At 36.1% G+C, this 26,056-nt stretch overlaps 1 protein-coding gene across 7 annotated transcripts in view; it reads left to right on the top strand.

Moving 5' to 3' along the window:
* Nucleotides 1-26,056, top strand: part of HELZ (helicase with zinc finger) — an 88,885-nt gene that overhangs the window by 10,287 nt on the left and 52,542 nt on the right. For 4 of the 7 annotated variants that reach the window (XR_003253779.1, XM_026067470.1, XM_026067468.1 and 1 more), the window contains exons 1-11: nt 189-467; nt 3,792-4,019; nt 5,780-5,816; nt 9,122-9,246; nt 12,062-12,118; nt 12,932-12,980; nt 13,411-13,486; nt 16,533-16,731; nt 17,835-17,942; nt 18,269-18,566; nt 22,006-22,273. Coding sequence is in view for 6 of the 7 variants with exons in the window: in XM_026067470.1 (XP_025923255.1) it covers nt 3,810-4,019; nt 5,780-5,816; nt 9,122-9,246; nt 12,062-12,118; nt 12,932-12,980; nt 13,411-13,486; nt 16,533-16,731; nt 17,835-17,942; nt 18,269-18,566; nt 22,006-22,273 (1,427 nt within the window). In the remaining variant the exon portion in view is untranslated. Of the gene's footprint in view, nt 1-188; nt 468-3,791; nt 4,020-5,779; nt 5,817-9,121; nt 9,247-12,061; nt 12,119-12,931; nt 12,981-13,410; nt 13,487-16,532; nt 16,732-17,834; nt 17,943-18,268; nt 18,567-19,648; nt 19,761-22,005; nt 22,274-26,056 lie in introns of those variants that run through there. The other 3 variants (XM_026067469.1, XM_026067471.1, XM_026067472.1) reach the window with 3 other exon arrangements.

The raw sequence follows: 26,056 nt of genomic DNA, 5'->3' as shown, positions 1-26,056 counted from the left end.
CTGCTCTGAAATACTTAGTTTAGTTCACGATGTTCTCTCCTCCTACACTGATTTTTAGTTTGTAGTTGGACTAATCATACTGTGGAGTAATTCTTCAAAAGCCTCCAGTGCGCCAAGCAGGCGTAGTGTTTACTTAGAAATAAATGACTGCGTAGATCACTCTGTTTATCGCTCTTCCTCCTCAAGCTGCCCATTTTGTATGGGGATTAGATTCTAGTTACTCTTTTTTTATTTGTTTACAGATCCCATTGGAAAGAAGGAGAAATACTGAGGGATACTAAGCCAGAAAATCATTAGTTGTAGGGGAAAAAATCCCCCACAGTACGTTGAAAAACAGGATTGGAGTTACACTGTTTGGAATTAACCAGATCTTTTAAACGATAGCGACAACAACTATTTTGTGGAAGTTAAGCTGAGCATGATTTGGCCTTCAAAGAAATGTAATATCATTAAGTTTTCTGCTAAAGGTAGGAGGTTTTTGGAGTTATAAAGTAGAAAGCCAAGTTAGATCTCTGGATTACAGAGAAGAGTTGTGTAAACTTGTATATGTGTCTTAGTCAGTGAGATGCTTACTGTCATATCAGGTGGAATTCACTCACATGAGCTATGTTACTCATATATTGCTTAATATATTACTTAAGTGCATAAATTAGGAGTCTTCCTCTAGATGGTGGTGCTGCTGTGGGATAATTCAAAACTAAGCAATGCTTTGAAGTGACCACTGATAATAAAAGTGCTGTTGATAATACACAGTGCCTGTATTTCCAAGGTAGGTCCGCTGTCCACCTACCTTAAACGTGTAATTTTAGATAGTGGGAATATGTTCGTTTACTGTTTCCAGAGAAAATTCTAAAGATGTATTAAACTTTGATGCTTTATTCCAATTGTCACTCAAATCAGCGATACAAATTTGGATTTACAGCTCTTTGACATGCAGTACTCCAAGCCGTTTTGAAAAAAATGAATAATCCTCACATTTATTCTTTACATACTTAGTATTTTGATCTCAGTTTTATGGGTGGATTTTAAGTCACATTCACATAATCTAGTCTCAGTTGCTAATTCTGGTGCAGCTTAGGGTGCTAACGTTAGGAGCACGAGTTTTTAAGAGTCAAAAGGAAGAGCTGAGTGCCTCTAGGGAGGAATTTTAGGAAGCAATTTAGAGCACCTGAATTAGAGTCTAAAGCAGATGGTGCAAATACCCAATAAATGTCCTCAAGCTGGTACCATGCACATGTTTGTGTCTGCATATACAGATATATATGGAGAAATCTGAGAGCCCGAATTTAGAATTTTCTGTATGTTGTCCACATGTCACTTTTCCTTGTTATGATTAAATTCATTAAACAAATTATACTTCTGGGGCTTTCTGCCTATTGCTGTGTCCCATGCACTGTGACTTCAGTGTTGGKTTTTTTTTATTATACTTGGGAATTTTGGGAGTGTGACTCAGTTTAGCCCAGATATCCAAACAGCCTGGTCCTCACTTTTTTGAATTCCACTTAAGCAAAAAGCTGTGGGTTAAGTTAAGGTCAGTTATGTCTTCTAAAACACTAAGTCTACAAGTTGACCAAAGAAATTGTGTGGCCTTTGCAGTACAGTAGTCTACTTCTCCTCAACCACAGCTTCTCCTCAAACAAGCTGATTGAACGTTTATCAGAACAGCCAGCAGAAGGCAATTCATACATAAAATGTTTTGCTTTGCCATGGTGCCATGCTGGGGAAGGAGGGCTAGCGGATTTAGCTGATTTAGCGTGACTGGCTAGGTCAGTTCAGATGGGATCTGTGTATAAACAGTGCTCCTGCAGCAAACACGCAGGAGCTCCGCTAAGGCTTTCGGTCAAAGGAATTTTGGTTATATGTCAGCCAGGAAGTGAGGAAATCCAAAGTACAGCAGAGTTCATGAGAGCCTCTCTTTTCAGTCCCTTAGGAGGAAAACAGAATGTACATGAGAAAAACATCAATTAATTAATTGGAGTTTTATTATTAGAGCAAATTCTAGATCTGTAAAATTCACTGTGGCCTAAGATTTTAGTGAAATGGAGGTCAAATTGATTTTTAATTATATTTAGAAAGGATCCTCGCGTAATCAGTATAACAATACCTGACATTTATGTCATTGAAAATATGTGCTTGTTTAAATGATCCAACCGAATGTCTTTAATGTTAATGGAATTACTCTATAAATGAATTTATTCACATCTATAGAGGTACAAAATCTACTTGCCTGTTTCTATTCTGATAAAAAATGGGAACTTACTTTTATCAGACAAGTAAACTCCTGGATGAATGAGATAAACATGTCTTAACAAAGATCTTGCAAAATATTATGTCACAAATTTTCATCAAGTTAATTGCAGAACACACATGCTTATTTATGTTCCTTCATCTTTGGGAAGATACACTGTTGTACATAAGAAATTTTTATATAAAAATGTTAACAAAGAGAAGGTGGATTAAGTCAAAATTGTCTTGAGAAATCAGTGTTCCTGTATGTTTGTACTGTGATACTGAAAATCAAATTTTAAGAATGGAAAGAAACACATAGAACATTACACCATGATACTATAAAATATATACCATTTCTTGTCTACATTTCTACAGCAGATTGGCTTAGATGTGTTAATGAAAAGAAGTGGGATAGTGAATTATTTTTCTTATAAGGAAAATACATCTATTTGACCTTAAAATTGGCTTCTTGAAGTTACTTTATCTTAACCTGGTAAAAAACTTACAGGTATCAAATATAACGGAAGTTTTTAGCAGTGAATTTTTAAAGTGTGCTAGAGATGGTTATTTTAGAGAATCATAACTGTTGAAATATAATAAAAAATATTGATAATATGCTGCTTACTAGAAATGCGACTGAGAACTAAATTTTCCTCTTTCAGTTATCAGAACTGATTTTTGTGAAGTCAGCTTTAAAGTAAAATGTCTCTAAAGCTATATCATGTATTAAATATGTCAAAGAAGGGATAATATAGAGAGGGATTATAGAAAGGCTTTGCTTTTTTACTGCTGATTTAGAATGTTGATAACCATTTGTTTATTGGCAGATAATGTTGTCTGTCTTGTATATAGATTTTTACCCTAGCTATTTCAGTTGTCCCCCCCCCCCAAATATATGTACCTTAAAATTTTTCAAAAAAGTATTATGGCATGTTGCACAAGGGTGTTGGTCTGGTTGGGATATCTAGACTTTCTCAGACGTAAATGAAAATAAACTGACTGAACGAACAGGCAAGCAGCTTCCTGTGGACCTCCCTTTCTTTCTCGTTCATCCCTATCCATCCGCATTGCACTTCACCCACTGAAGGCTATGGCTCACTCACCTTAAGCGTAGATGAGAAGTGCTATGAAGAAAAGGTATCTTGCAGGAAAGGACTGAAGGCTCAGAGAAGGAGCAGCTGGTGGATGAGTTGTATTACTTCCAAAGCAAAGATTGCATTGCCAGCGAAGACACAAAAGCCTCTATGCAGCAAAGTGCTTAAATCCACGCTGACTTTAAATTTGAAACCACTACTTATATTCTTAAAATTAGTCAGAGGCTTAAATATCTTCCTGAAATAGAGCCAAAACTGAGAGCCAGGAGTGATGTAAGTAGGAGCACGGAGGAAAAAAATTGGGAAGAGCTTAGTTAGCGAGCAAGATGGGGAAAGGAAATGGCAATGGCATAGGACGGAGGGGATGCGATACGACGCCTCGAGAGGGGAGTGGAAGTTGGTTGGCAAGTTGTCACTGCCATTATACAGCTAACCAACGTTTTATCATCCCCTCTGCCCCCGCTCTAGGATTTCTGTCCCTGAGTCATGGCAGACAGAAGACCAGAGAAGGCATGTGAACAAGCATGTGAATCCCTTAAGCAGCAGGATTATGAAGTGGCAGTGAAGCATTGCACAGAGGCACTCCTTTCCCTGAGCCGCTGCCCCCCGGCTCAGCCCTCGGAGGCGTGCCAGGCAGAAACCCACCGCGTCAGAATCGAGAGCCTGCTGTATAGAATTGCTTCTTTTTTACAACTTGTGAGTGTGACTCTTTAATAGTGTCGAGTGAACTGGAAAGAACAGTCAAATCTCTTTTACCGTCAACATTGGAATAAAATTCGGCATCTTCCTGTAATTGGCATGTTGTTTTTCTGCAGAATCCTCCTTGCTAAAGCGTGTATTAGACTTCTGTCTTGCAGTTTTCTATGAGCAGTTGCATGGGTCTGTTTATTTTTAAGGTTTGGGATCTCTGAGTAGTTTGGGTCTGAATCACAATTCTCTAAAAGAAAAAATATTGTTAAAAATTTGAAAGATATTCCAGGAAGAAAAATATCTGGTTATAGAGTATTAAATTATGTTCATTAAATTACATATCAAATTGCTGTGTCTTTAAAGAGCATTAAATTAAGGTAGCAAATCTAAGCACTCAAAACAAAAAAAAAGGTGGGGGTGGGGGAAGAAATGCCAGAATTTGGGTAACCAGTTCATAATTTAGCTGCCTTAGCATGGGCGTAGCTGTAGTCTTTTAAAACTTACTATTTTTTCATCTCTAGGCTAGAGTACGTCTAATAGAAAACGTAACTTTTAGGCTCTGACATATTTTTAATGGGAATGTGAAAACTATGATCTTTGTAAAGGTTTATAAATGCAAGGCAAGAGACATATCCCTGAATCATAGATCATTCCATTGCCAAATTTCTGTCCTTCCTTTAAAGCATTAGAGAACTACAGTTTCTTAAAGGAATGGACATTAGAGTGCTTAATATGACTAAACCTACATTTTCCCTGCCCTTCATTTTTGGAAACGTTATTGCAGACTTACAGGGGCCTTCCTCACCCCAAGTCTTCAGATATTGGGTATTCCACGTGAAAAAAGTTTGGCCAAGTTGTAAGACCCTGCTAGGCAGCTTTAAGATAAACCTTGCCCCTCTGATTAGGGACCTTTTTTTTAAACATTCTTTAAATGGAGAACTGAATCGAACTATTCAATGTGTGAAACAAAAATCAGGAAACTTTTCTTAAGTTAAGATGCGGCCTATTGTACAGCTCCTCAGGGGAAGCGATTCAGAAATGCCTAAGAAATTTAGTATCATTTGATGTTTTTAATGGAAGTTGTGTTACGAAAGGCTGACTTCTCCAAGTTATTTACATATAGCAATATGCAGATAGATGCTTAGCAGTATTTAATATATTAATTTCTGATCTGGATGCTTTGAAAATCCTACAAAGCACCTATCTGTATGTTCAACGTAGCTGTAAATCTTTAGGGGCTTTGGGAAATTCTTATCACAACATTCCTATCAATGACTTGAATTATGTAGATACTTAAAGATTTTAGGTAAATAAAATCCTAATTTTCCTTCTTTTATTATTGAAAGAAATAATTTCTGAAATCACCATTGATAAGTCAGAGTAAAATAAAATGCATACCCTGCAAATTCCAACAGCACTGTATCAGTACAAATTAAAAAAAATACAGTGGCTAGACAAGAAAGTTAAGTTTTTGTATTTTTTCCTAGGTGTTGTGAGCCTCCTACAAACACATGCATAAACATACCTTTGCACATTCCTGTACCTCTTTTAAAATGTCCATTTGCTGAGAATTTGAGAGAAAGGCAGCATTCTAAGGATTAATTAATTATATTTGACAAATGACTGATGTTCTTTACATGTTCTACCCTGGAAAAGAAGAGGTAATGGATTATTAAAAGGTTTAAGAGACTTCTGATTCAAGCATGTAGTTGTTTATGCTAACTGGAATAATGTTATTTTTAAACTTTTCATGTTTTACCTTTCAGAAAAAGTATGGGCAAGCAGATGAAGACTGTAGGCATGGTATGCTTATTTCCTTTTTTATTACATAGTGTTATAAATTGCAGTCAGTTGCCTGAATTTCAAAAACAGGTGCCCAGATTTGTTAGTTTGCTAACAATGATTTTTTTCTGGTTAAAATTATGTGTTTGCTTTGTAATACTTCTACTTATTTTGCCTACGGAGCTCTCACTACTTTGTAAGTCATGTTCAAATACCGGAACTGAAACGCAGCTGCCTTTGGCATAGGGGGGCTATTTGACTGGCAGATCATTTAGTATATGAATGTAGGATGGATGGATAGTGTCGGACGCTTGTGATGATGACGGCAGCTGATTGTTCTCTCTTCTTTCCCGGGGCCATGGGTGGATATTTTGGTTTGCATTTTAGGTGTTGATTCGGGAAAAAAACGGGGTTGATGTGATTACGATCAACCCTGTTTGCTAAAGCTTTCAAACATGTGCATCTGTCACGTGGAAGCTGAGCCCTTCATGTTTTATTTCTTTGTTTAATTGGGGTATTTTAAAGGAATTAACGATCCTTGCTAATGTTCTGTTACTTACTTATAGTGCAAGTGATTCAGTACTCAGAACTTTTTGCTGACTTTGGTAAGCGTTGGATCAGAATTTATCAGTTAGATTGGGAAAGAAAAGGTGGGTAGATCCCACCTTTCAGTTTTTATTTCTTTGCCCTTGAATTTTAAAGGAAAATTTCCTCAAACCACAGTTTTGTTATAGGGACTATGTGATACGGGTACTATTGTGAGATTCCTATGCTAGGAATGATAACCTTTAAATTGTTACTTTTTGGGGGGGGGGGTGGTGGTGGTGTATGAATTCATCTTCACGCCATGGTCTGGGGATATGTGGGGCTCTGCAGACTACTTGCGAAGGGTCCACAAACATAACTAAGAGAAGTCGACTGATTTTCCACAGGTGTACATTTCCTGTATGGAGGTCGGGTCTCAATTAGCAAATGTTTAAAGTTTAAAACATTGGTACCCTTAATAGGTACCAGTCTTAAAATGGTCTGAGTTTTTTTTTTTTAAAGCTGCTTCTTGTTTTCACTGTTGATATCTGCCAAAGGTGTAATATCCTGCTTATCCTCATAGTTGTCTTCCGTGATGGCAAGTAAAGATGAAAGAAGAGACGTGTGGAAAGATAAATAACGGGTAGAGGAGGCAGGAGAGGGAGTGTTCTCACTGATGGATCTGATGGGTGTGCCGTAGAGGTAGATGGGCAGCATTCATCCGCAGTTGACTATTTTTATTCTCTTGACATATGTGTCAGATATCAGTATCTCAAATGAACAATATTTTTCCTTCTCTCACTGGGCGTGCATAGAAGTGGGTGGAATAGGAGCACCAATGATACTTTTTTAATTTAAAAAGTAGAGAAAACAGCTTTCATATGTATGTTACTAACAAAAAAAGTACCCAGTTTAATTTTAATTTTCTTAATTCAGGGCAGCATGATGTGCAAATATTTTTTTCAAGTTCTAAAACTGAGGAAAATTTTCAGCTTCTTAATGCCATATTTATATAGGCATACAAAAATGATGTGTGTATCTATGTGTATACACACCATAATTTTTGTGAATGTATGAATGAACAATGCGACTGTGGTTCCCATATTGTGCTGTTGTGAGTTGTACCCCAGTTTAGAGTGTCTGCACTTATGATCCTAAAGGGCCTCAGTTTTAGTCTTATTCTTGAAATATTCTTTGAAAGAAACAATCCTGGTATGGTCTAACGGTATTCTTTGATGCTTACAATTTTTTTATAGATTTTATTCAAGCTTTTATTCAAGCTTTATTCAAGTTTTATTCAAGCTGCTGTTCTGTCTTTTTACAAGACTTGACATGTTACGAACCTATGAAGGTGTTTTAATTTAACCTGAATGATAAGTATATCTTGAGATAATTCAAGAAATATACGTTCTTTATAGTATACCGTTTACACTGTTATAAACATAAGAGGTGATGACAACTTAGAATCTGTTAAATTATTCCATAAATATTTAACAAAATATATATGTGTTAGCTCAGTAATACTATGCAGTTAATGACATGAAATATCATAACTGGGTATATAAACTTTGAGGTTAAAATAGCAGACTGGCAGACATCTAAATCTATTTGTGGAGCTGCTTTTTTTCTGATTTGGGAAGTAAGCTCTATTTTTGGAAATGTGGTTGGTATCATCAGAGCCGTGAATTCAGGGTAATCGCTGAGGCACTTTGTAAATAGAATTTAGTTACCATTATGCTTTGAAGAGATGTCTAGTCGTTTCTGTGTAACTGTTCACGTGCGACTACTATTTCTTTAGTGTTTCACATAACTCCTGTTAATGATATGAATGGCTGTTGAGCAAGGAGTTTTGATTTATTATTCTAAAATGTAATCCAGAAGTTCTGGCGAGTGTAAAAGCCCTGTTAGCACTAACAGGAGCTGCATGCATCTAAGGTCTGCATGAGTGGCAGGATAAACACAGATGTTGACGTTGCCTGCAATAACAGTAATATATTTTATAATTCTGTACTTTTAACAACTGTCCAGCCTGCTTTCAACTCACATGCTTAGCTTTACTAGCTTCTTAATCACTCAGAAAGGCATTTCTTTTTCTGGACAGGTAATATATATGATTAAGTGTTATTCCTACTTGTCTGAAGCACGTCTGTATCATGAAATAAATCCTTTCACTATTGGAAGTGTCAATGGAAGTGTCTGTCTGGCTCGGTATCTGATCCGGTGCTAGAAAACATTAGGAAAGTTTTCTGTTACATGGAGCTTGTAAATTCCTGGATTCAAACAATCGCTCCTATATCCTGCACTTCACAGCATAAGTGAATAAAAGCCCTTTTAAAGTAGCAGGAATTGACCATGAGGAGGTTAGCTATATTTGGAAACTACAGGGTAGGCTTTTTGTGAGCATGAATAGATCTTCCTGAGCATGTTTGTGTTGCTGAAAGGTTGTTGGTTGCTGTTTTTTTTCCTCTTTCTGTGAAAAGGAGGTCCTTTGTGTCTGTGTTAGATAGCTGGATTTACCCTTCCCATATTTAATTTTTCTGTATTTTAGCATGTAAACATTATTCTAAATCTGTTTGTGAGCTCATGTACAGCTTTTCTTAGATGATGGGAGATAAGTTTCAAGTAATATGAGATGTAATCAAGTAATATTTCCTTTACATCCAAGTCTTGTCTTTTCAGGAAGCCATGGATTCAACCCAAGTTTCAGACATTATTTTTGTGTTAAAGTTGAAGAAAAACTGTGTAGGGTTTACTTAAATGTATACTATGATGAAGCTAATAGTTGCTGATTTGTGTTGCAGTGCTGGGAGAGGGGCTGGCCAAGGGAGATGGATCTTTCCGTGCAGTGCTCTGCTGCATGCATCTTAAAGGGAAGCTGCAAATTGTGTCTAATGTTCTTTCCAAATCACTGATGGGTGAATCATTGGTAAGTGGGTTTGCTACGATCTACATAACATGAAAAGCAATTTGTATTTCCTTTTTTTGTGTATGTGTTTAATAACAAACTTCTGAACATATGTTTGACTGGCAGGTTGCAACAAAAATGATTTGTATGGAAAAGACAAAGATAAGTATATGGGCACTCGTGTAATCAGGATACCTAGGGTGCATTACCAGTGTTTCCGAGTCAGTACAATTTTTATTTATTTATTTATTTTTGGTTGTTGGCTCTGAATCCCCAAGGAATGCAAAGTATTTTTTGTACAAATGCAATTTAACAGAGTAGAGAAATATAAATCTCAAACTTTTGCCTGCTTTTTTAATTTGCACTTGACACCATTCTGTGTATACTTCAGTAAGTTCAGCCTTTGAAGCAGAAAAATTGATGAGCCTATTAAATAAATAGTCCACAACAAGTTGTAATAAAGCATGAAAAGCTTTTCAGGAAAAAAGCTTGCATTTCAAAGACAAAGTAAAGGTTGGAGTTCAAACCTTCTCTTCTACCTTTGAACYATCAAAACACTTAAAAATGTTTTTAACCTCATATATGTGAGTAACTTACTGATTCTTATGTGACTACTCATATGGGGAGAATTAGGGACATGCGGAAGTCTCCAAAGGGTAGTGCCCTTTTTATTTCTGGAATCTAGATTAAGTAGTGTGCAGTTCATCACCAWGAGCTGGTGGTGGTGCTAAATCCAGAAACACAGTGGTAGCGCAGATAAGGAGTGATCTGGTCAAATCATGAAGAAAGTGTGATATCAAGAGCTGTTGTGGTTGGTGTTGGGAAATAAAAGGAGGGAAAGTGTCTTTTGCTTTATAATATATTGATGTATAGGAGTTGCCTTACAATATACATTGCTTAATGATTAAAGATATATCATGTTCAATATTATTTAAAAATAACTGTAATATTTACTGTACAGTATAGTAGTTATGCCTTGCTATTTTATTATTTATGGAAAGTCACTGTGCTGGTGTGATGCTTTTTAAAAAAAATTTAAGTGTATATTAGTTGAGCCAGAGAGATGCACATACGCACTGGCTGATTGTGCAGTCCAGTTATTAGACATTCACCTAGGACTTTACCTGGAGGGAGCTGAAATCATGTTTCCTATATCTTTGTGCATAACTTAATCAGTAGACTATTTTTGAGAAGAGTTCTGTTTGTCTGTGTCTGATATATATCCTGGACTTGAATTTTTTTCTCCTTCCTTCCTTCCTTCCTCCCCCACCTTTTCCCCCCAAATGGGATATTTTTACATGAAAAGCTTTTTCTTTGTTTAGCTGGTGTTTTCTAATGAAAAAGTGTTTCATTGAAAAATTCCTGGCCAGATTTAAGAAAACTTGCCCTCAAAAAATTTACTAAAATAGCCCAAAACTCCTTATCATCGGAAATGTATAATGCCCCTGTTTTAGACTACTGTTATGCAAATGAAGGTGGCTTCTTATATAATTCCAGAGCCCTGTCTCAAAGCAGAACTTCGGATATTTTTACAGGCCTTAGATCATTAGATGATAGTTTTCTACAGGAATATTAAAATCAGCAGTTGATATACTGACTTCTGCCAGTGTCTGAGTGGAGTAATGAAACAAAGTTTTGGAGTAAATTTGTTGAGGAGTTGCTATTCATCCAATTTCTTCCATAATAACTGAAGAGAATGATTATTTGTAACTTTATTTATGTTCTAATACATTTAAGCTCAGCAGATTCAATTTACAACCTTTCTGCTGAAGAAGTGAAAAAGCATTTTGAAAACAATTAAGTGAGATTTGAGTGTGTAAATTTTTAACGAAGATAATTTCTGCTGCTCAGTAGCACAGGCAAAATGTGAAGGTGGAGTCTTAACAAATGCAGTGGCACCTAATTAAATTTCTGCAAAACATTATTGAAATAAAAACACAAGTGTGGGTTCCTGCATTCAAAGTTTTTGCCTAATGTGAGCGTGAGATTGTCGTGTGTAGCTATTCTATTTCAGATAAATTCATTTTTGAAAGATTTCACTTCAAATATACTTGAATGTGTTGTTATTTTGAGCTRGATGGCTAACCTTTGCTTTTTGGTGAAAAAAGGCATGGATGGTCTACATCAGAGCAGAAAGAGTTATGAAACAATAGAAATCAGTAATTTGTAGAATGGATTCTTAGGAAGAAGGGAATCCACCACTGCAGCAGCAGGGACAGTTTTTTATATTGATTTCTTCAGAGCTGAAATGTTTCAGTAACCGTAGCATGCGGCTCATGGATAGTGCTTTTCATCAGTAGCTCTCAAAGCGCTTTGTGAAGGCAGGCAGTGTCACTGCCCCCATCTAACAGGTGGGGAAACCGAGGCATGGAGAGGCGAAGTGACTTGCCCAAGGCCACCCAGTAGTCCTTGTCCATTGGGCCACACGGCCTCCAGGGTGCTGGGCCACACTGCATGTAGGCTCACTGGTCTGAAGGATGTGGTTTAATAAATGCTGTAGCTGTTAATATTTATCTTGGGTGGCAGCCAAACTTCGGAAGAGTTTTTTCCCAAGTTGTTTACATATGCCACCCTTTTGCCTTGCCCTGTACTGATACCTGCTGTCTAGTGTTTGGCTAGTGTAAAATTTCCCTTTTTCACAATACTGTTTGCTCAGTATTACATAGTTTGTCATTTGAAATTGCACGTTGTAAGTCAAACTCATCTTCTCTTTTCTTCTTGCCCTTCTCCTTGTTGGTTGGGGCGGTGATGTTTGTGGGGGTTACTTTTTTGCTATTATTTAATGTTTGGGAAGGTTTATTTGTTGAATATATTAATATTCTTTCTCCCTACCCAGAACGGGATGGTAACTAAAGATCTGACACGATTGAAAACACTTCTTGCTGAAACAGAGGTAATAATGAGCATTTTACTGGGAAAATAATGAAAAGTATCTGATACAGCTGAGAGGCCCCAGGAAATCTGGTGCCACTGTGAACATGCTGTATCTTACTTTGTAGTTTCCACTGGTCTATCGGTCTTTACCACCTATTCAGCAGCCTTTCATCACTATCTTGGATAATATGAAAAAAATAGAGAGAAAGATGCTAATAGTTATTGACTGGCTTGCGATAGTGAGTGGAAAGAATTCAAAGCATGTATGTGTCTGTTATTTAATTATTGCATTTTTCTCTGCTGGAAGTGATTCTCAAGTTATAAACATGACTTAAGAAATTGGTTAACAAATCTAAATGCCCTCTCAGTCACCTTTTTTTGTATTAGTAGGAGGTTAATCTGTCATGTCTGTTGATTGAATTGCCACTTCTTTATTTATTTTTTGTTTCTTTTAAGTCATTGATTTGGGTTTTACCTTTAATGTAGATTTAAAGCTAAAAGATATCTCAATACAGTTTAGACTTTGGCTTTTTTACAAGTTTATTGCAATCCACATTAAAATGATTGCATGATGGAATTAATTCCTGTAAAAATCTCTATAGCTTTCTTCTAAGGATGAGTGGACTCAGTGTTCCTGTCAGAATTTCTTTTATCAATGACTGTAATTTAGTTTTGGGTTAATAGGAAATTCATGTTTGTGACTAGAATAGATTTCAGACTTCTGATGAATTATTTTGTATTGGTTGTTCTAAAACACATTGTATCAGCAAAGTAGCCAAAGCAGGTTTTGTTGGTGAAATTAATTTCTTTTTTTTTTGTTTAATAATTGTAGGCAGCTGGTAAGGTACCATCAGGATACCATGTAGAAGATTTAGAAGAAGGTATGTAACTCAATTCTAAAGCTACTTCATTTTGCGATGAGAAGACTTGAAGTAGTGCTGAGCCATGAGCAGAATGGTAGTAGTCAAAAAGGAGAAGAATAGCTTGACTGTTTGTCTTGATGAGCCATGTGGGTTAAGGTTGAGCAATTTGAACACCATTGATTTGAACATCATTGGTTGAATTTGGAGGCAGAAGTTTGTACTTATTGGTCTGCCATATACTTTGAAACTTGCCTTTGTATCCTTAGAGCATTTGTTCTAAATGAATTTGTTAGGGACTGAGAATTAATTTTTTGGTCAATAATTTTGCTTGTCTATTAAYATGCTATGGGTTGATGTTTAGAGACATGGTTCCCTGAGCAATTGCTATCCATGACTCAGAAATAACTGGAAGTTTGAAAAGTAACCTGAGTTTTGGACTATTCTGCAGGATCCCGGGATGGCTGGCAGTTCCGCCCTCCACCGAGGGGAGTCACAAGCAGTGAAGAATATACACTATGTAAAAGGTAAAGTCATTGCTTTATGTTGACATTCTCTAAGGGATCATAGCATTTCCTCTTTTATTTAGCTGATAACAGAAGGTTAGGATAACTAAGATGTCTGGAGGATGAAGCTACTTGTTAGAACAAGAGTTGATTTGTTCTCAGATTTTTGGGTAGATCAATTCATCCAGAAGCATCTCAGTGGTCTGTAAAATGGAATCAATAATTGCATTTTATAAGAGAGTAGTCTGAGGAACATTTTTTCTAGTGACAAGGTAGCATCTGTCTTCTTCCCGTCTTTTTTAAATTTGTATAATTTTGGAGATGTAAAAAGTTCACTCCCACAAACAACTGTTGGCAAACTGAAGCACAGTGAAGTGTGCTTTGGCAGGAGAGAGGATGGGTTTTGCTGATAAATGGGATTTGTCTTCGGATAAGCAACACTTGTAGAATTTCACTCTGGATCTCTTGTTCCCATTCTGCATAAGCTGAAATATGCAGAGGTGTGTGGCCCTGCTGAAGATCCAATGGCTTGTGCTTGTGTTGGATTTTTTCCTTCTCTGTTTTTCAATTCACTAGCCAATACTCCCTATATTGTATTGTTAGCCATGATTACTTATGTAATACTATATTAATATACTCAGGAAAAAACCATCATTATGCACTTGATTCTCCCATATATGTAACTCATACAAATAAATTATTTTCAAAGTATACAGGAATCTGACCTGCTTTTTAGATGAGATGACTGAATCTGCTGAATTTGGGCTACTTTTGGCTTGATTTTCTAGAAATGCTAAATGCTGACAAGTCCTGTTGACTTTAGCAGATCTGGTGCATGTTCAGCATTTTAGAAAAAGAAGATTTTTTTTAACTCATTATGACTTTCTATTAAGTAGCATGTATATCTTGTTTCCAACCCTTGCTTTTAAACATTTTTCCACTAAAACTGTAAATTAAATTTACTGGTTACTTTATTACGCATGCTGTTAACCTTAGATTGAGAAGGCTGCCTTACTCAGCAAACCCATGTAAATAGTATCATTCTGATCATGGATTAAAGATTTTAGCTTCCTTCTAAGGAAGCAGTTACAGGTCTTGAATATGAATTTTTGAAGCTGTGGTTTGTTTTTGCCTTGTGTGGCATAAAGCAGTAGAAATACATTTATTCTAGATAACAAAGTTATGGAATTGCAGGAGGTATTTAATAAGAAATCAAACATGAGAAAAAAAGTGTTTGTTAAAAATATTAACAATGAAAACATAGAAAATTTGCATAATGATAGATTTTTAAGGTAATATACTTTGCTATTAAATGATGACAAGGAAAAACACTTAATTTTAAATCTGCTGTGTAGCTAATGAGAAGAGGTCAACAATTTATATTATGCTTACACTCCATTTACTTTGGGCAATGAAAATCATAGTTGTACTCCAGCAATTGTACTTTAGCATTCTAATTCACTGAAGCAACGTTGGATTGGAAAAATGGATATAAAATACTGAAACTGACTACCAAGAAAAATATTCTAACTTTAAGATATTTTAGGGAACATAGTTTAAGAAAACTTAGTAACATCATAGTATATATCACTCTTAGTTTATTTACAGTTAGGGCACTCAAACATTTAAATATTTAAACTTTTCTTAAAGGAAAAGTGTATGTTAATTCAGGTTACAACCACTGATCCACATGTGGCCTGGATATCCAAATACTTTTGCTGCAAGGTTTTCTTGTCATAGTCAAGTATTATTTGTTTTTGTTACATAGCTCGGAGTTCACAAGCTAATTCACATTACATAATACATATGCTGTGAAAAGGTTATTCAGTCACTGGTCCCCTTCTGCTGCGTTCATCAGTGACGTGGAGTGCTGACTTGCTGTATTCTTTTAGTCTTGATTCATCCTTTCTCTTTTACAGTCGCTCCCCACTGTAGGAAGAAGTTCTTAATATAGGTATATGAACAGTTATCTACACGAGATTCAAATATAGTTATGTTTACAGAGTTTCTATATATTTGATATCCAACAGATATTTTCCTGCCTGGCCTTAATTGCTTGGTACATGTGATACTTACGTTAACTGTTTGTAGTCTCTTTATGTAAAAAAACCTCTCCAAAACAAAAAACAACAAAAATTTTCCTGGCCTAATGTTTATTCTGTATATTGAATACTTTCTTAGTAACCTCATATCTTAAAAAAAAAAAAAAAATTCTTTCTTTGTAATCTGTTTTTAAGTGCTTGAGTTTTGAAGAATGATAAAGATGCAGCTACTGCTGTGTGTTAATAAATAGTTAAGTTATAACTAAAAAGAGTTCCCAAATTATATAGACATTTAAGTACTGTTGGTTGACACTCAAAAAAAATTCTGAGAAGCGGAATGCTTAAATTGTATTTAGGTGATAAGTATATCATTGAGTTTAATGCATCAGCACGTGCCATTACATGAAAAAATTACTTCAGTAACAAATCCTTAAGCTCTATAAAATAGATCCTTTGAGACACTTTTTACGAAGAGGATGGTTGAACCTTTTCCTGGAGAGATTGTTTCTGTGTAGGTGTATTTAGTAGGAAGAACCACATGATGTCACTGTTGCGCCAGGAAAAACTGCTGAATGAGCATTTATCAGCTAATAACGTAACTGCTGGAGGAAATTACATTGTATCTTCCCTCTGCCCCTGATTAACAGCATTTTATTCATATTACTGCAGCGCCTTGTAATCTCAGGGATGGCCCGTGATCTCATTGCATTAACTGCTGTACAAACACTTGTTTCTTTTTTCTTTGAAGCTGGAAATTTCTTAATAGGATTTGTGTCCTGTTATGTTTGAAAGAAATTTGATACACCTTTCTGGACATTGCAGTCAGAGAAGCTGCTACCTCTCTTACAAAATGCTAAGTACATTTATATATTGCCAAATCAATTCCCGTGGACTAAAACTGCCATTAGTTCTGTGAGAGAGACTTAACAAGTCCTTCTGGCTTTAGAAGTAAAATCTTGATAAATTTCTTTTTAAATTAGAGACCGAAAACTTTAAGGCATAATCGTTTTTCCTATTTTATGTAGATTTTTAGAGCAAGGGATCTGCAGGTACGGTGCACAGTGTACTTCAGCACATTCCCAGGAAGAGCTAACAGAATGGCAAAAACGATATGCTTCCCGCTTGATCAGATTAAAACAGCAGAAGGAAAACAAACAATGTTCGGGCAGTTATATGGAAACCTTGATTGAGAAATGGATGAATTCGTTATCTCCTGAGAAAGTGGTAAGGAAAATATACTACTTCCCTATGTGCTCATATTTAAAACTAACAGATGAGCCTGTTTTTGGCCCTTACTATCAGAGCTGGTCGAATTACTAATTACCAAGAAATTGTCCAACCAATTTTCTTCCCTTTCCATTCAGCCCTATGTCTGCTTGCAAAGATATCACAGACTTGGGCTGATTTCTGCAAATGTACTCATTCTTTTCAGGAATCCAGTAAAGTGTTTGTGAATTACAGCTTGTGGGTTAATCACAGCTTGTTCATTTTGCATATTTGCTATTCCCAGCGCAGGCTCATTCAGCCAAGTCCCATGGTATTGTTCCTGTTCCTTGATGGCGTGGTAGAACTTTTAAAACTGGAGAACAATAAATGGTGAAGCTTTCACTACTTAGTGGAGAATACTCTTGTTTGTGCATGGCTCCTTTTCTTTGCCTGCAGCTGCAGGCACTTGTATGAGGAACAGCCATTCCCCAAACATTCAAAAATGTTTGAATACTGAAGAGTGAGGGGTATGGATGTGATCAAACTCAGCAGCTGTTTGGAATTCCAAAGAATGTTTTTACAGCATTCGACCAGCTCTACTTACCACTGACCCTAAGGAGTTTTCGGTCCATCTATTGTTTAAAATCCGGGAAGAGTGGACTCTGCAAAATGGATTAATGAGTAGAAAGCCTAGTTTCCTGGTGTTTCTAGTACTTTCATTAAAGTCAGTGAGATCTGGGGTCTTTCAGAAATGCAGTCTCTGGGCCTCATTGTATCAGATCCTTCTTTCCAAATGAAATCATGTTCTACGTAAGCATTTACAATTAAGCTGATTTTTGAAAATGAAGTCCTGTGTTAATTGTCCTTAAATGGTTGTACTCTTTGCTTATAGTAGATATAGTAGAGTTGGTTTGCTTGTCTCTCTGAATTAGCATGCATCTTCTCTAATTCCTATGCAGGACTTGCATAAATCCTAGAAAACAATTCTAGTTCAGTTCAGTTCATGATCTAGAAAACCATTCTTTTCACTGTCTGTGCTAAAATAGAAGCTTTTCCTGAATGCTTTTGTTTTGATATTGTCTGTAGAAGCTTAATGTTATCTTCTTTTTCTTTAAATCTAGCTTAGTGAAAGTGTAGAAGGAGTGAGAGTAGAACATAATCCTGAGCTATCAGTAACTGTCACCACCAAAAAGTCTCATCAGACATGGACATTTGCTCTCACTTGTAAGGTAGGACTACTGATCTTTTGAAAGTGGGTCAACAATAAAAACTGGAATGCAGTCCGTAGCCTTTTGTGCTTGAGATTTCAATCACAAAATACTTCTTTTAAAATACAGCTATTTCCTAGCAGCACCATGTCCTTTCTCTCTCTCTCAGCTGTCCTGGTCATTATGTATCCAGGGCTCTGATTTTTGGAAAGCAGGCAGGACTTGTACCTGCTCTGAGAAGCTGAGAGTTCTTATAAGCTTTCTTATRTGATTGCAAATGAAGATATTTCTGAAATAATTTCAGTTTCCCAACATACTGTCATTTCAACCTTTGCATTTTTTTATAGCCTGCAAGAATGCTGTATCGAGTGGCATTACTTTATGATGCCCATCGTCCACATTTCAGTATCGTTGCAATATCTGCTGGAGACAGCACTACCCAGGTATCCCAAGAAGTTCCAGAAAACTGTCAGGAATGGATAGGAGGAAAGATGGTCCAGAATGGAATAGATCATTATATATACAAAGTCAGTATAGCCTTTAACACAGAAATCTTTGGAACTTTTCGCCAAACTGTTGTGTTTGATTTTGGATTAGAACCGGTCCTCATGCAACGAGTAATGATTGATGCTGCTTCAACAGAAGGTAATGTATGAAAACTTTCTTTTGGAATAGTGGAAGCTGTCCACGTTACCTCTTTGCTTTTCATATTTCTGAACAGAACAGCATCTTTGTTAATGGTTAATGGATGTCTTTTATTATATGTTCTTATGTTCATCATGTATATGAGTATAAATAGCGGATGAAGATTCAGAAGGTGAAAATTGGCCTGGGTTCACTGGAATTAATTGCTGTAGGACTATTACACTGTGTCAGGATTTGGCTCCTAAATCTTGTCAAAATGCTAGGAGTTACTGAATAGTAGTGTGATATGTGCCTGAAAGCATCTTTGGAAGCTAAAGTATGTTTATGTTTTAATATATATTCTTGTATGGGTGCAAATGTTAAAAATTTAGAAAAGATCAGTGGAAAGATGGAAATGTTTCTGTGTAAGAATGCACCTGATAATTAGTTCATTAATTAAAAGCAGACTATCTGAGAAGAGGTAATTTTTTTCCTTGTAATGTCTGACTGAAGTTGTAAAAAGGAAGAGACAAAGTGTAGGCTTGTAGCACAACAAATTACTGATGGTGGTATGAATTCTAAAAACGCAAAGAATATGTAGCTATATATTTTTTTATGTGTTTAAGTTGAAAATTTAACTACATGTAGCTGTAGGTGTTGTACTCTGTTTGCAAAATTGATCTATGCCTCTCATTACAAACCTGAAATCACTTCATTATCGGAAAGATGTCGGCAAATTGGAAGATATTCAAAGCAGAAGTGCAAAAAAAGAAGGGAGTGCTTTGATTTATGACAAAAGATTAAAAGAGCTAAATATGTGTCACTTGGCAATAAACAAAGGGTTTGGATAGAGTATAGTAATTTTCTACGACGATTTGAGAGATATAAACACTAAAGAGACAAAATTGTAGCTCTGGGATGTAACCAGGAAAAAGAAGGTGAAACTAAGAAAACAGCAGTTTTCTCTTCCTGGCCTTTATTTACATATAACAGACTAACGTTTGCAATGTTACCAAAAAGATATTGTAAATAACAGATGCCARAGATTATGATCTGATCTTTCCAGGTGACCCAAGCTCTTGTAACCAAGAGCAGGAAGACTGTACAAGTTGAAATGTCTCTTGAAGCAGAGAATATTGCATTGAGAATGAGAAACTATGCTTAGAAGCAAGGCTGTGGTCTTTTCAGGAGCTGTTATATGTTCTCCATGTAACGGTGCGGGTAATCGCAGCTGACAGGTTTACTAAGACACTTTTTCTGGAGAGCTGGTGTCCTTTTAATGTAGAGCTGTTTAAGACCAAGAAAGCCAACTTATCATTTACTTGCAAAGCCAAAGTTTTTAATTGTCAGAGYTGTCTATGGTCTGGGTCTTTGCTGTTTTAAACTAACTACTAAACAGAGCAATACCAGGAACAGCCAATGCAAGTCTGGGTGAAAGTGGTAGATGAAGTTAAGATAGCGCTGTCTGGTATCTCCTTTTCACATATTGCCCCTCTGCATGCAGAGGGATGCTAAAGTGGGTCTTAAAGCAGGTTGCTACTAATGCTTATTTCAAACTAAAAGAGTGGTAGGTGCTTTACAGGTAATATAAATACAAAATCCTGGGCTTTTGGTAACAGGAAGTTACCATGAGAAGGCAGTAAGTAGGCAGGTGACAGGGATAACATATTGCATGTGTCTCATTGTACTGTTCCTTTTACGCCTGGCGTCCATGGGTTGGGATCTCATGAAAATGCTTTTTAAACTGAGAAGCCTGCAGTCCCTTTTGCATAATTCCTGCGGTAGTTTGGGACCCTGCCTATATATCTGGGCACGGAAGAGAGGTCAACATTAAAATACTGTAACAGAGGAGCCTCCATTGTGCTTTTTGAAATCTTTATTTGCTATGGAAAAAGAGAATTAATGGAAGTTTTCTGTGCACTGAGAAAGTACAAAGTCTCCTAAAGAGAGGGGCAGCGTGTGCGCAGTCTGGGCTAGCAGCCGGGATGTGGTGTTATGTCAGGTTTGCAGCGGCAGCTTCTGCAGTGCTTGGAATTAAATGGCATCTTCCTAGCAAGCAGGGAAGCTAAACCGGCGTAATCACTGAGCTTCTGTGATCCGAGGTACGATTTGTACCAGAGAAAGCTTCATTTTCCATGAGATGATTTCAAACAGAAGCTGCTCAAACGTGGGCCTTTTCTCCCTTTGCAGCTGTAACTACTCGTGCAGTTGAGGCTTGAGGTAGATACTTAGATGTGGCTTCTTTGCGAACAGATTTTTATGAGATTAGTAAGTGAGACAAACTAAATTCCTGTCGTCATAGTCATGCTGAACCAAGATTTCTTTTGCTAAAAAGACCTTGCATTTTTCCTCTGTTTAGAAAGACAGTCAAGATGGTTAAGTGCTTAATGTGAGATTAAAGTATTTTTTGCACATTTTTCAGCATTGCTGTGAAATCCTGGATACCTATCTTAAATCTGATTTAGAAATAATACATTATAATATTATACCTTCACTATAAAGGCCAAATGTTTTCAGCTCTGCAATTTAACTGCAAGTCTGTTAACTGCTGCATTGTTGTCAGAGCGTTTTTGTGGCGTTAATGGATATATTTTGGGTGGCTGTAGATAGTGCTTGGTTTTCTGTTTCTGATTTAAGCTACACGGCCCCTGAAATTAGGGTAAACTGAAACATTAATTTCCTTTTAGTTTTCTGACTTTATATTGTTTTGGGTTACATTTCCAAAGTTGTGCTTAGCAAACTCACTTTAGCTATATGATGTGACTCTCTCCAAAATACACATATAATGTGGTATTGTGGAATTTTCTTTTATTCTTCTAAAGGCTTTTGAAATGCTGCAAATTAAAGATTTTTTTTACCAGCTAGCTTATTGACTTGCTTTTATTACCTTGTAAATTTTATAGCATGTGTTGTGAGGCTCTTTACTTGGTRTTTCTGAAAGGAGATGATGTTACAGTTAGGCTTTGGAAGCATACTGTGTTGGCAAGTCCTTCAAAGTTGCTTGCAGTTTTTGAAATAAAAGCTTTTCTTGTTTGTCTGTGATCCGAGACTGTTTGCAGTCTATAGAATATCTTATTTTCTGATATTGTTTGAGAGCCTGCCTGCTCTCTGTGTACACCTGAATAGAAGGGTGTTAAAGTACAAGCAATGAAATTACTAAAGGTGTTCTGGGCAGAGGAGACTGTTATTTGTAGTTAGTTTATTATCATGAATGGCATTATTTTTAGGAGTTTTTTTTTTTTTTAACCATATATTGTTAATAATTAGATTTTTGTCTCCTAAACTCAAGATTATTGTCTCACTTGTAAGCAATTGTGGGGCAGTCATGTGGGAGGAGATCCAATGTTTCCCACTTACGCTTATCAAGCGTTTGTGATCACAATGGAAAAWGATCTTTTTGATGAAAGGAGTTTGGAGAGTCTGAACTTATTTCCTTTCCCTATTATATATCTGCATCCAGATCTTGAATACCTGATGCACGCACGGCAACAGCTGCTAACCACAGCTAAGCGTTGGGATTCTACTTCTAAGACTATTGTAGAATTTGAGCCTAATGAAACTACTGAATTGGAGAAGAGCCTTCTTACCAGATACCAAATTCCTCTCTCTGCTGACCAGCTCTTTACACAATCTGTCCTGGACAAATCATTGACCAAGACCAACTATCAGTCACGGTTGCATGACCTCCTTTATATTGAGGAAATAGCACAATATAAGGAAGTTAGCAAGTAAGTAATGCATTTATCAAATTGTATCTTAGATGTTGTTGCTGTCCTGTCAAAATGATGAGGATGGCAACTTTTTCTTAACTAAATCTACCTGATTGGTTTTGTAAGGGTTAATGGTTAAGGTATTAAGTCTTCCTATTTCTTGGAAATAAAATTGTGTGTGAATCTGGAGAGTATCTGGAGTACTTTAATAAAGTACTAAACTAGCACTTAACAAGTGTAATTTATTAATATTTGYTTAAATAAGTTATATCAGTCTATGCTTACAATTGGAGGTACTGAACAGCTGTTGTACAATATTCTTATAATGTCTTGATAATACTTATTTTTGTGTAGTCTTTCTGGCTCTCTAAACAGAAAGAAATTGATAATAGGACTTATTTACATATTTTTTGTTCCTTGGTAAAAGTAGATTATAGCTCAGCAGTGTATGAAACCTTCATATAAAAGATGTTAAGGGAGCATAAAATACAGTTTTTAGAAGAAGTTTGAATTGTGTAGTGGTTCAAACTCTGATCTTATGGTGATGTGAGAGCTGATATTGTAATATTTATTCTCTAAATAGGCTGAGAACTAGCTTTTGAATAAATCTCCTAATAAAAGGCATATAATATACATGCTCTGTTTGCTCCGTTCTGTAATATTTTTAGTTCTTATGTACATATTGTCCAACTAGATTAGCTGCGTGAACAAATACAGAGTGAGGAAAAAGATGTCAGTGTCCCATGTACAGAGTCTCACTGGGCCTTTTTTGTGGTATTTTGATATTTGTGGTTAAAAATTTCACCTTCACTCATTGTATGAAAGAGTTTTAAAGTGATGCATTGCTCAAAATGGAAAGTCAAGAAAGTATATCTTCCCTTTGACTTAATTTGGTAGTAAATTTAGTTTAATTAAATTACTTAAGCTCCAAGACAGAAATGCCTTTATAAGAAGAACCAATCCTGGAAATACAGAGGTTCAGTTGAATCACTCTTCTGCTATTTAGGGGGAAAAAATCCATTAATGGTTTGTATTTCTAATGTTCTTAAAGCATGAAAATGTTTCCATTTCTTTTTCATATCTCAGATGAAGTGCAGTATACTTGGGCTATTTTTTTCCCATGTCTTTTATCTTTATTGTGCTCTGTTCTTGAGCTGGAATCTAACATATAGAGGAATTGTGCTTGAAGACTGCTTTCAGCATACAAAAATATTCTCCATCGTATGTGTGTATAATCAGGATGACTTTTCCAAGATTTTTTAAAACAAAAGTGCATTCAAAGTAAACTTTATAAAATATGATATAAATAATATTTTTTCTGAGTGAATTTTCACATTAAGAATTACAATCTCAAACCTCATAAGAAACCAAAAAGCAGTGTGCCTGTAGAAATGAAAGAATAATGAGTGCATTCCTGTGTTTAATGCTTCCCTTTTGGACAATTTGATGCAACAATAAGTTATTGCTCTTCTTTTTCTATCTAGTAGATTGATAAAAGTAAGTTTAATAATGTGCTTGAAGTCTTCTGTTTTGATAGCGTTGATGACAGAAATATTCTTTTGATCTTGTAGCTGACCCACTTTATTACACCAAGGCTCAAACTAACACACTTTGCAGATCCTCTGCGGATAAGATGACACACTTGGTATTCTCTAGTGAGTTGCTGGGGTTGCAAGTGTGAAAATGGGCCCAGAAATACAAATGCAAGTGGGTTATATTACCTGAAGTGGTGCCATGAGTCAAAATGTTTATGAACTGCTACTCTTTAATGGATTTTTGTATATATCATAGAAGTCCTAGGGTTAGTCAGCACGGTCTCCTATGAGACGACTGGAATAACATGAATGTCTGCAGGTCAGATTGGAGTGAATTGCTGGGTTTTCAGAATGCTGATGATTTCTCGTGTTCTAGGAAAAACACTTACTGTTGCACATTTCGCATGGGGTCACTGAGTGGAACTGTTGAAAAGTATTGGATAAGATAAAGATTGCAGTGGCTTTAGCCAGTCTCGAACTCATTTTAAAGGGAGTTCATTCTGGGTTTAGGATGGTCTTGGAGAGCTTAAATTGTATTTATTCTAATATTCCAAGGCACTTATAAAAAGTACTTGAGTACCTCACAAAATAGAGTAATAGAGGTTAGAATAAGGGATCCATTGCTGTCTAATTTCCTAACACGAATGCACTCTTTCTAAGAAAAAACAAAACAATATGCTGATTTAGATATTTGTTTGGTTTTGGAAAGTTTTGAGTGCGTACAATCTTTGGAGGGTTTTAAATCTCCTCCTTTTTCTCTTGCACATTAAAAAGAAAAACAGCATATAATTGTTATAATAGTTGGAATTTATGTATATTTTCTGGTACGAACATGAATGAATCTGAGAGGTAACATATTGCTCCTGCCATGCAGTGCATTGTTTGCTACCAGAATTACAGAGCAGATTTATACTCAAAGCTGTGAAAACTTAAAACACTGACTTTGGAAAATAAATTTTTGTTGTTACTGTGTCTTACCTTCTAATAATGCCTAGGTATCTGTCATGCTGCACCCCTGTGTGAACTTTGCAGACATCAATGTAAAAATAAAATCATGTTGAACTTGCTTTTAAGAAAATATTATATGAAGCTTCTTTGTTCAGAACGGCCATTTGGGAATTATTGTCTGCATTGGCACTGGATGGATTAATGATTTATTAAGTCTTCTTTTAATTTCTGTGATTTTAAAACATGAACAACAAGGTCGTCTTTAGCTGGTTTCATTAACACTAATTCTGCTGGTATTTTGCAGTGCTAGGGAGGAAACTTACTTTTTTTTTTTCCTTTTTTGCATAAGCTGCATTCATCTCTGCTGAAGTTGAAATATTGGTCATGGGGTAGAAGTGCTGTTAAAATATGCTTATGTTTTGGATGATTAGAAAGGTTTGTTTTAGTCTGATGGCCTGCAGAGCCYACTGTGCGCAGCCAAAAATCAAGTAGTAATCAAAGACCTGAAAAAATTCCTGGTGTCCAGAAGAGTGTGCTCATAAAATGACTAAATTGAAGTATGAAAAAACCTAAAATTCTAGGTATTCTTACCCCCTAAGAATTCTTCCTGCATTGAGAAAAGAACACTTTTTAAATGCTGCAATTGAATTTGCTGTATCAGAATGCTAAAAGAAATCATCATGACTTCTGTGAAAAAGTTTCTATGTAAGAGCATGCTAAAAAATGGTAATTAAACATGCATTTCTGATTAGGTGACCATCAAATCTTTAAGTGTTAGTACAAAAGGATCCATTATGCAATCTAGAAAATGCTGCWGTGTATTGGAGAGTGCTGGAACATACATACGTATTCATTCAACTTGTTTGGAAGATGAAGAGTTTATTATTTCCTTGTAGAAAAACTCTACATAACTAACTGAAAGCGGTATTTAGTGGAATTTATGGAGAAAACCTGGGAGCAGTGAAATTCAATAGTCTCTTTTTTAGTAACTAATGCTTTAGGAAAAGGAGCGTTGTAGTGCGAAACAGAAGCCCGCATTGTAGTGCTCTTTCACCACTATTGCTGTGTTATTTCACAGATCATCGCTAAAGCCCACATTTTCAGATCTCAGCTTTACTTTTCAGTGATTTTTCTTGGATGACCAACTTGAGGCATCTATGGGCTACTTACCAGAATTGAAGACTCAGTAGAAACTCAAGGTTCATCATTTCTAAAAATTAAAATCAAACCCACGTTGGAAATGGAGTAGTTAACCTCTTTATACATCAGTTGCCTGGTCTGTAAAGTAAACCCATGATTTATAGGGATCTTGAGAATC

This window comes from Apteryx rowi, unplaced genomic scaffold, assembly GCF_003343035.1.
Source record: "Apteryx rowi isolate R43461 unplaced genomic scaffold, aptRow1 scaffold_26, whole genome shotgun sequence".
Lineage (NCBI taxonomy): Eukaryota > Metazoa > Chordata > Aves > Apterygiformes > Apterygidae > Apteryx > Apteryx rowi.
The sequence above is the reverse complement of the archived record's forward strand: the minus strand, read 5'-3'. Positions and strand labels throughout refer to the sequence as shown.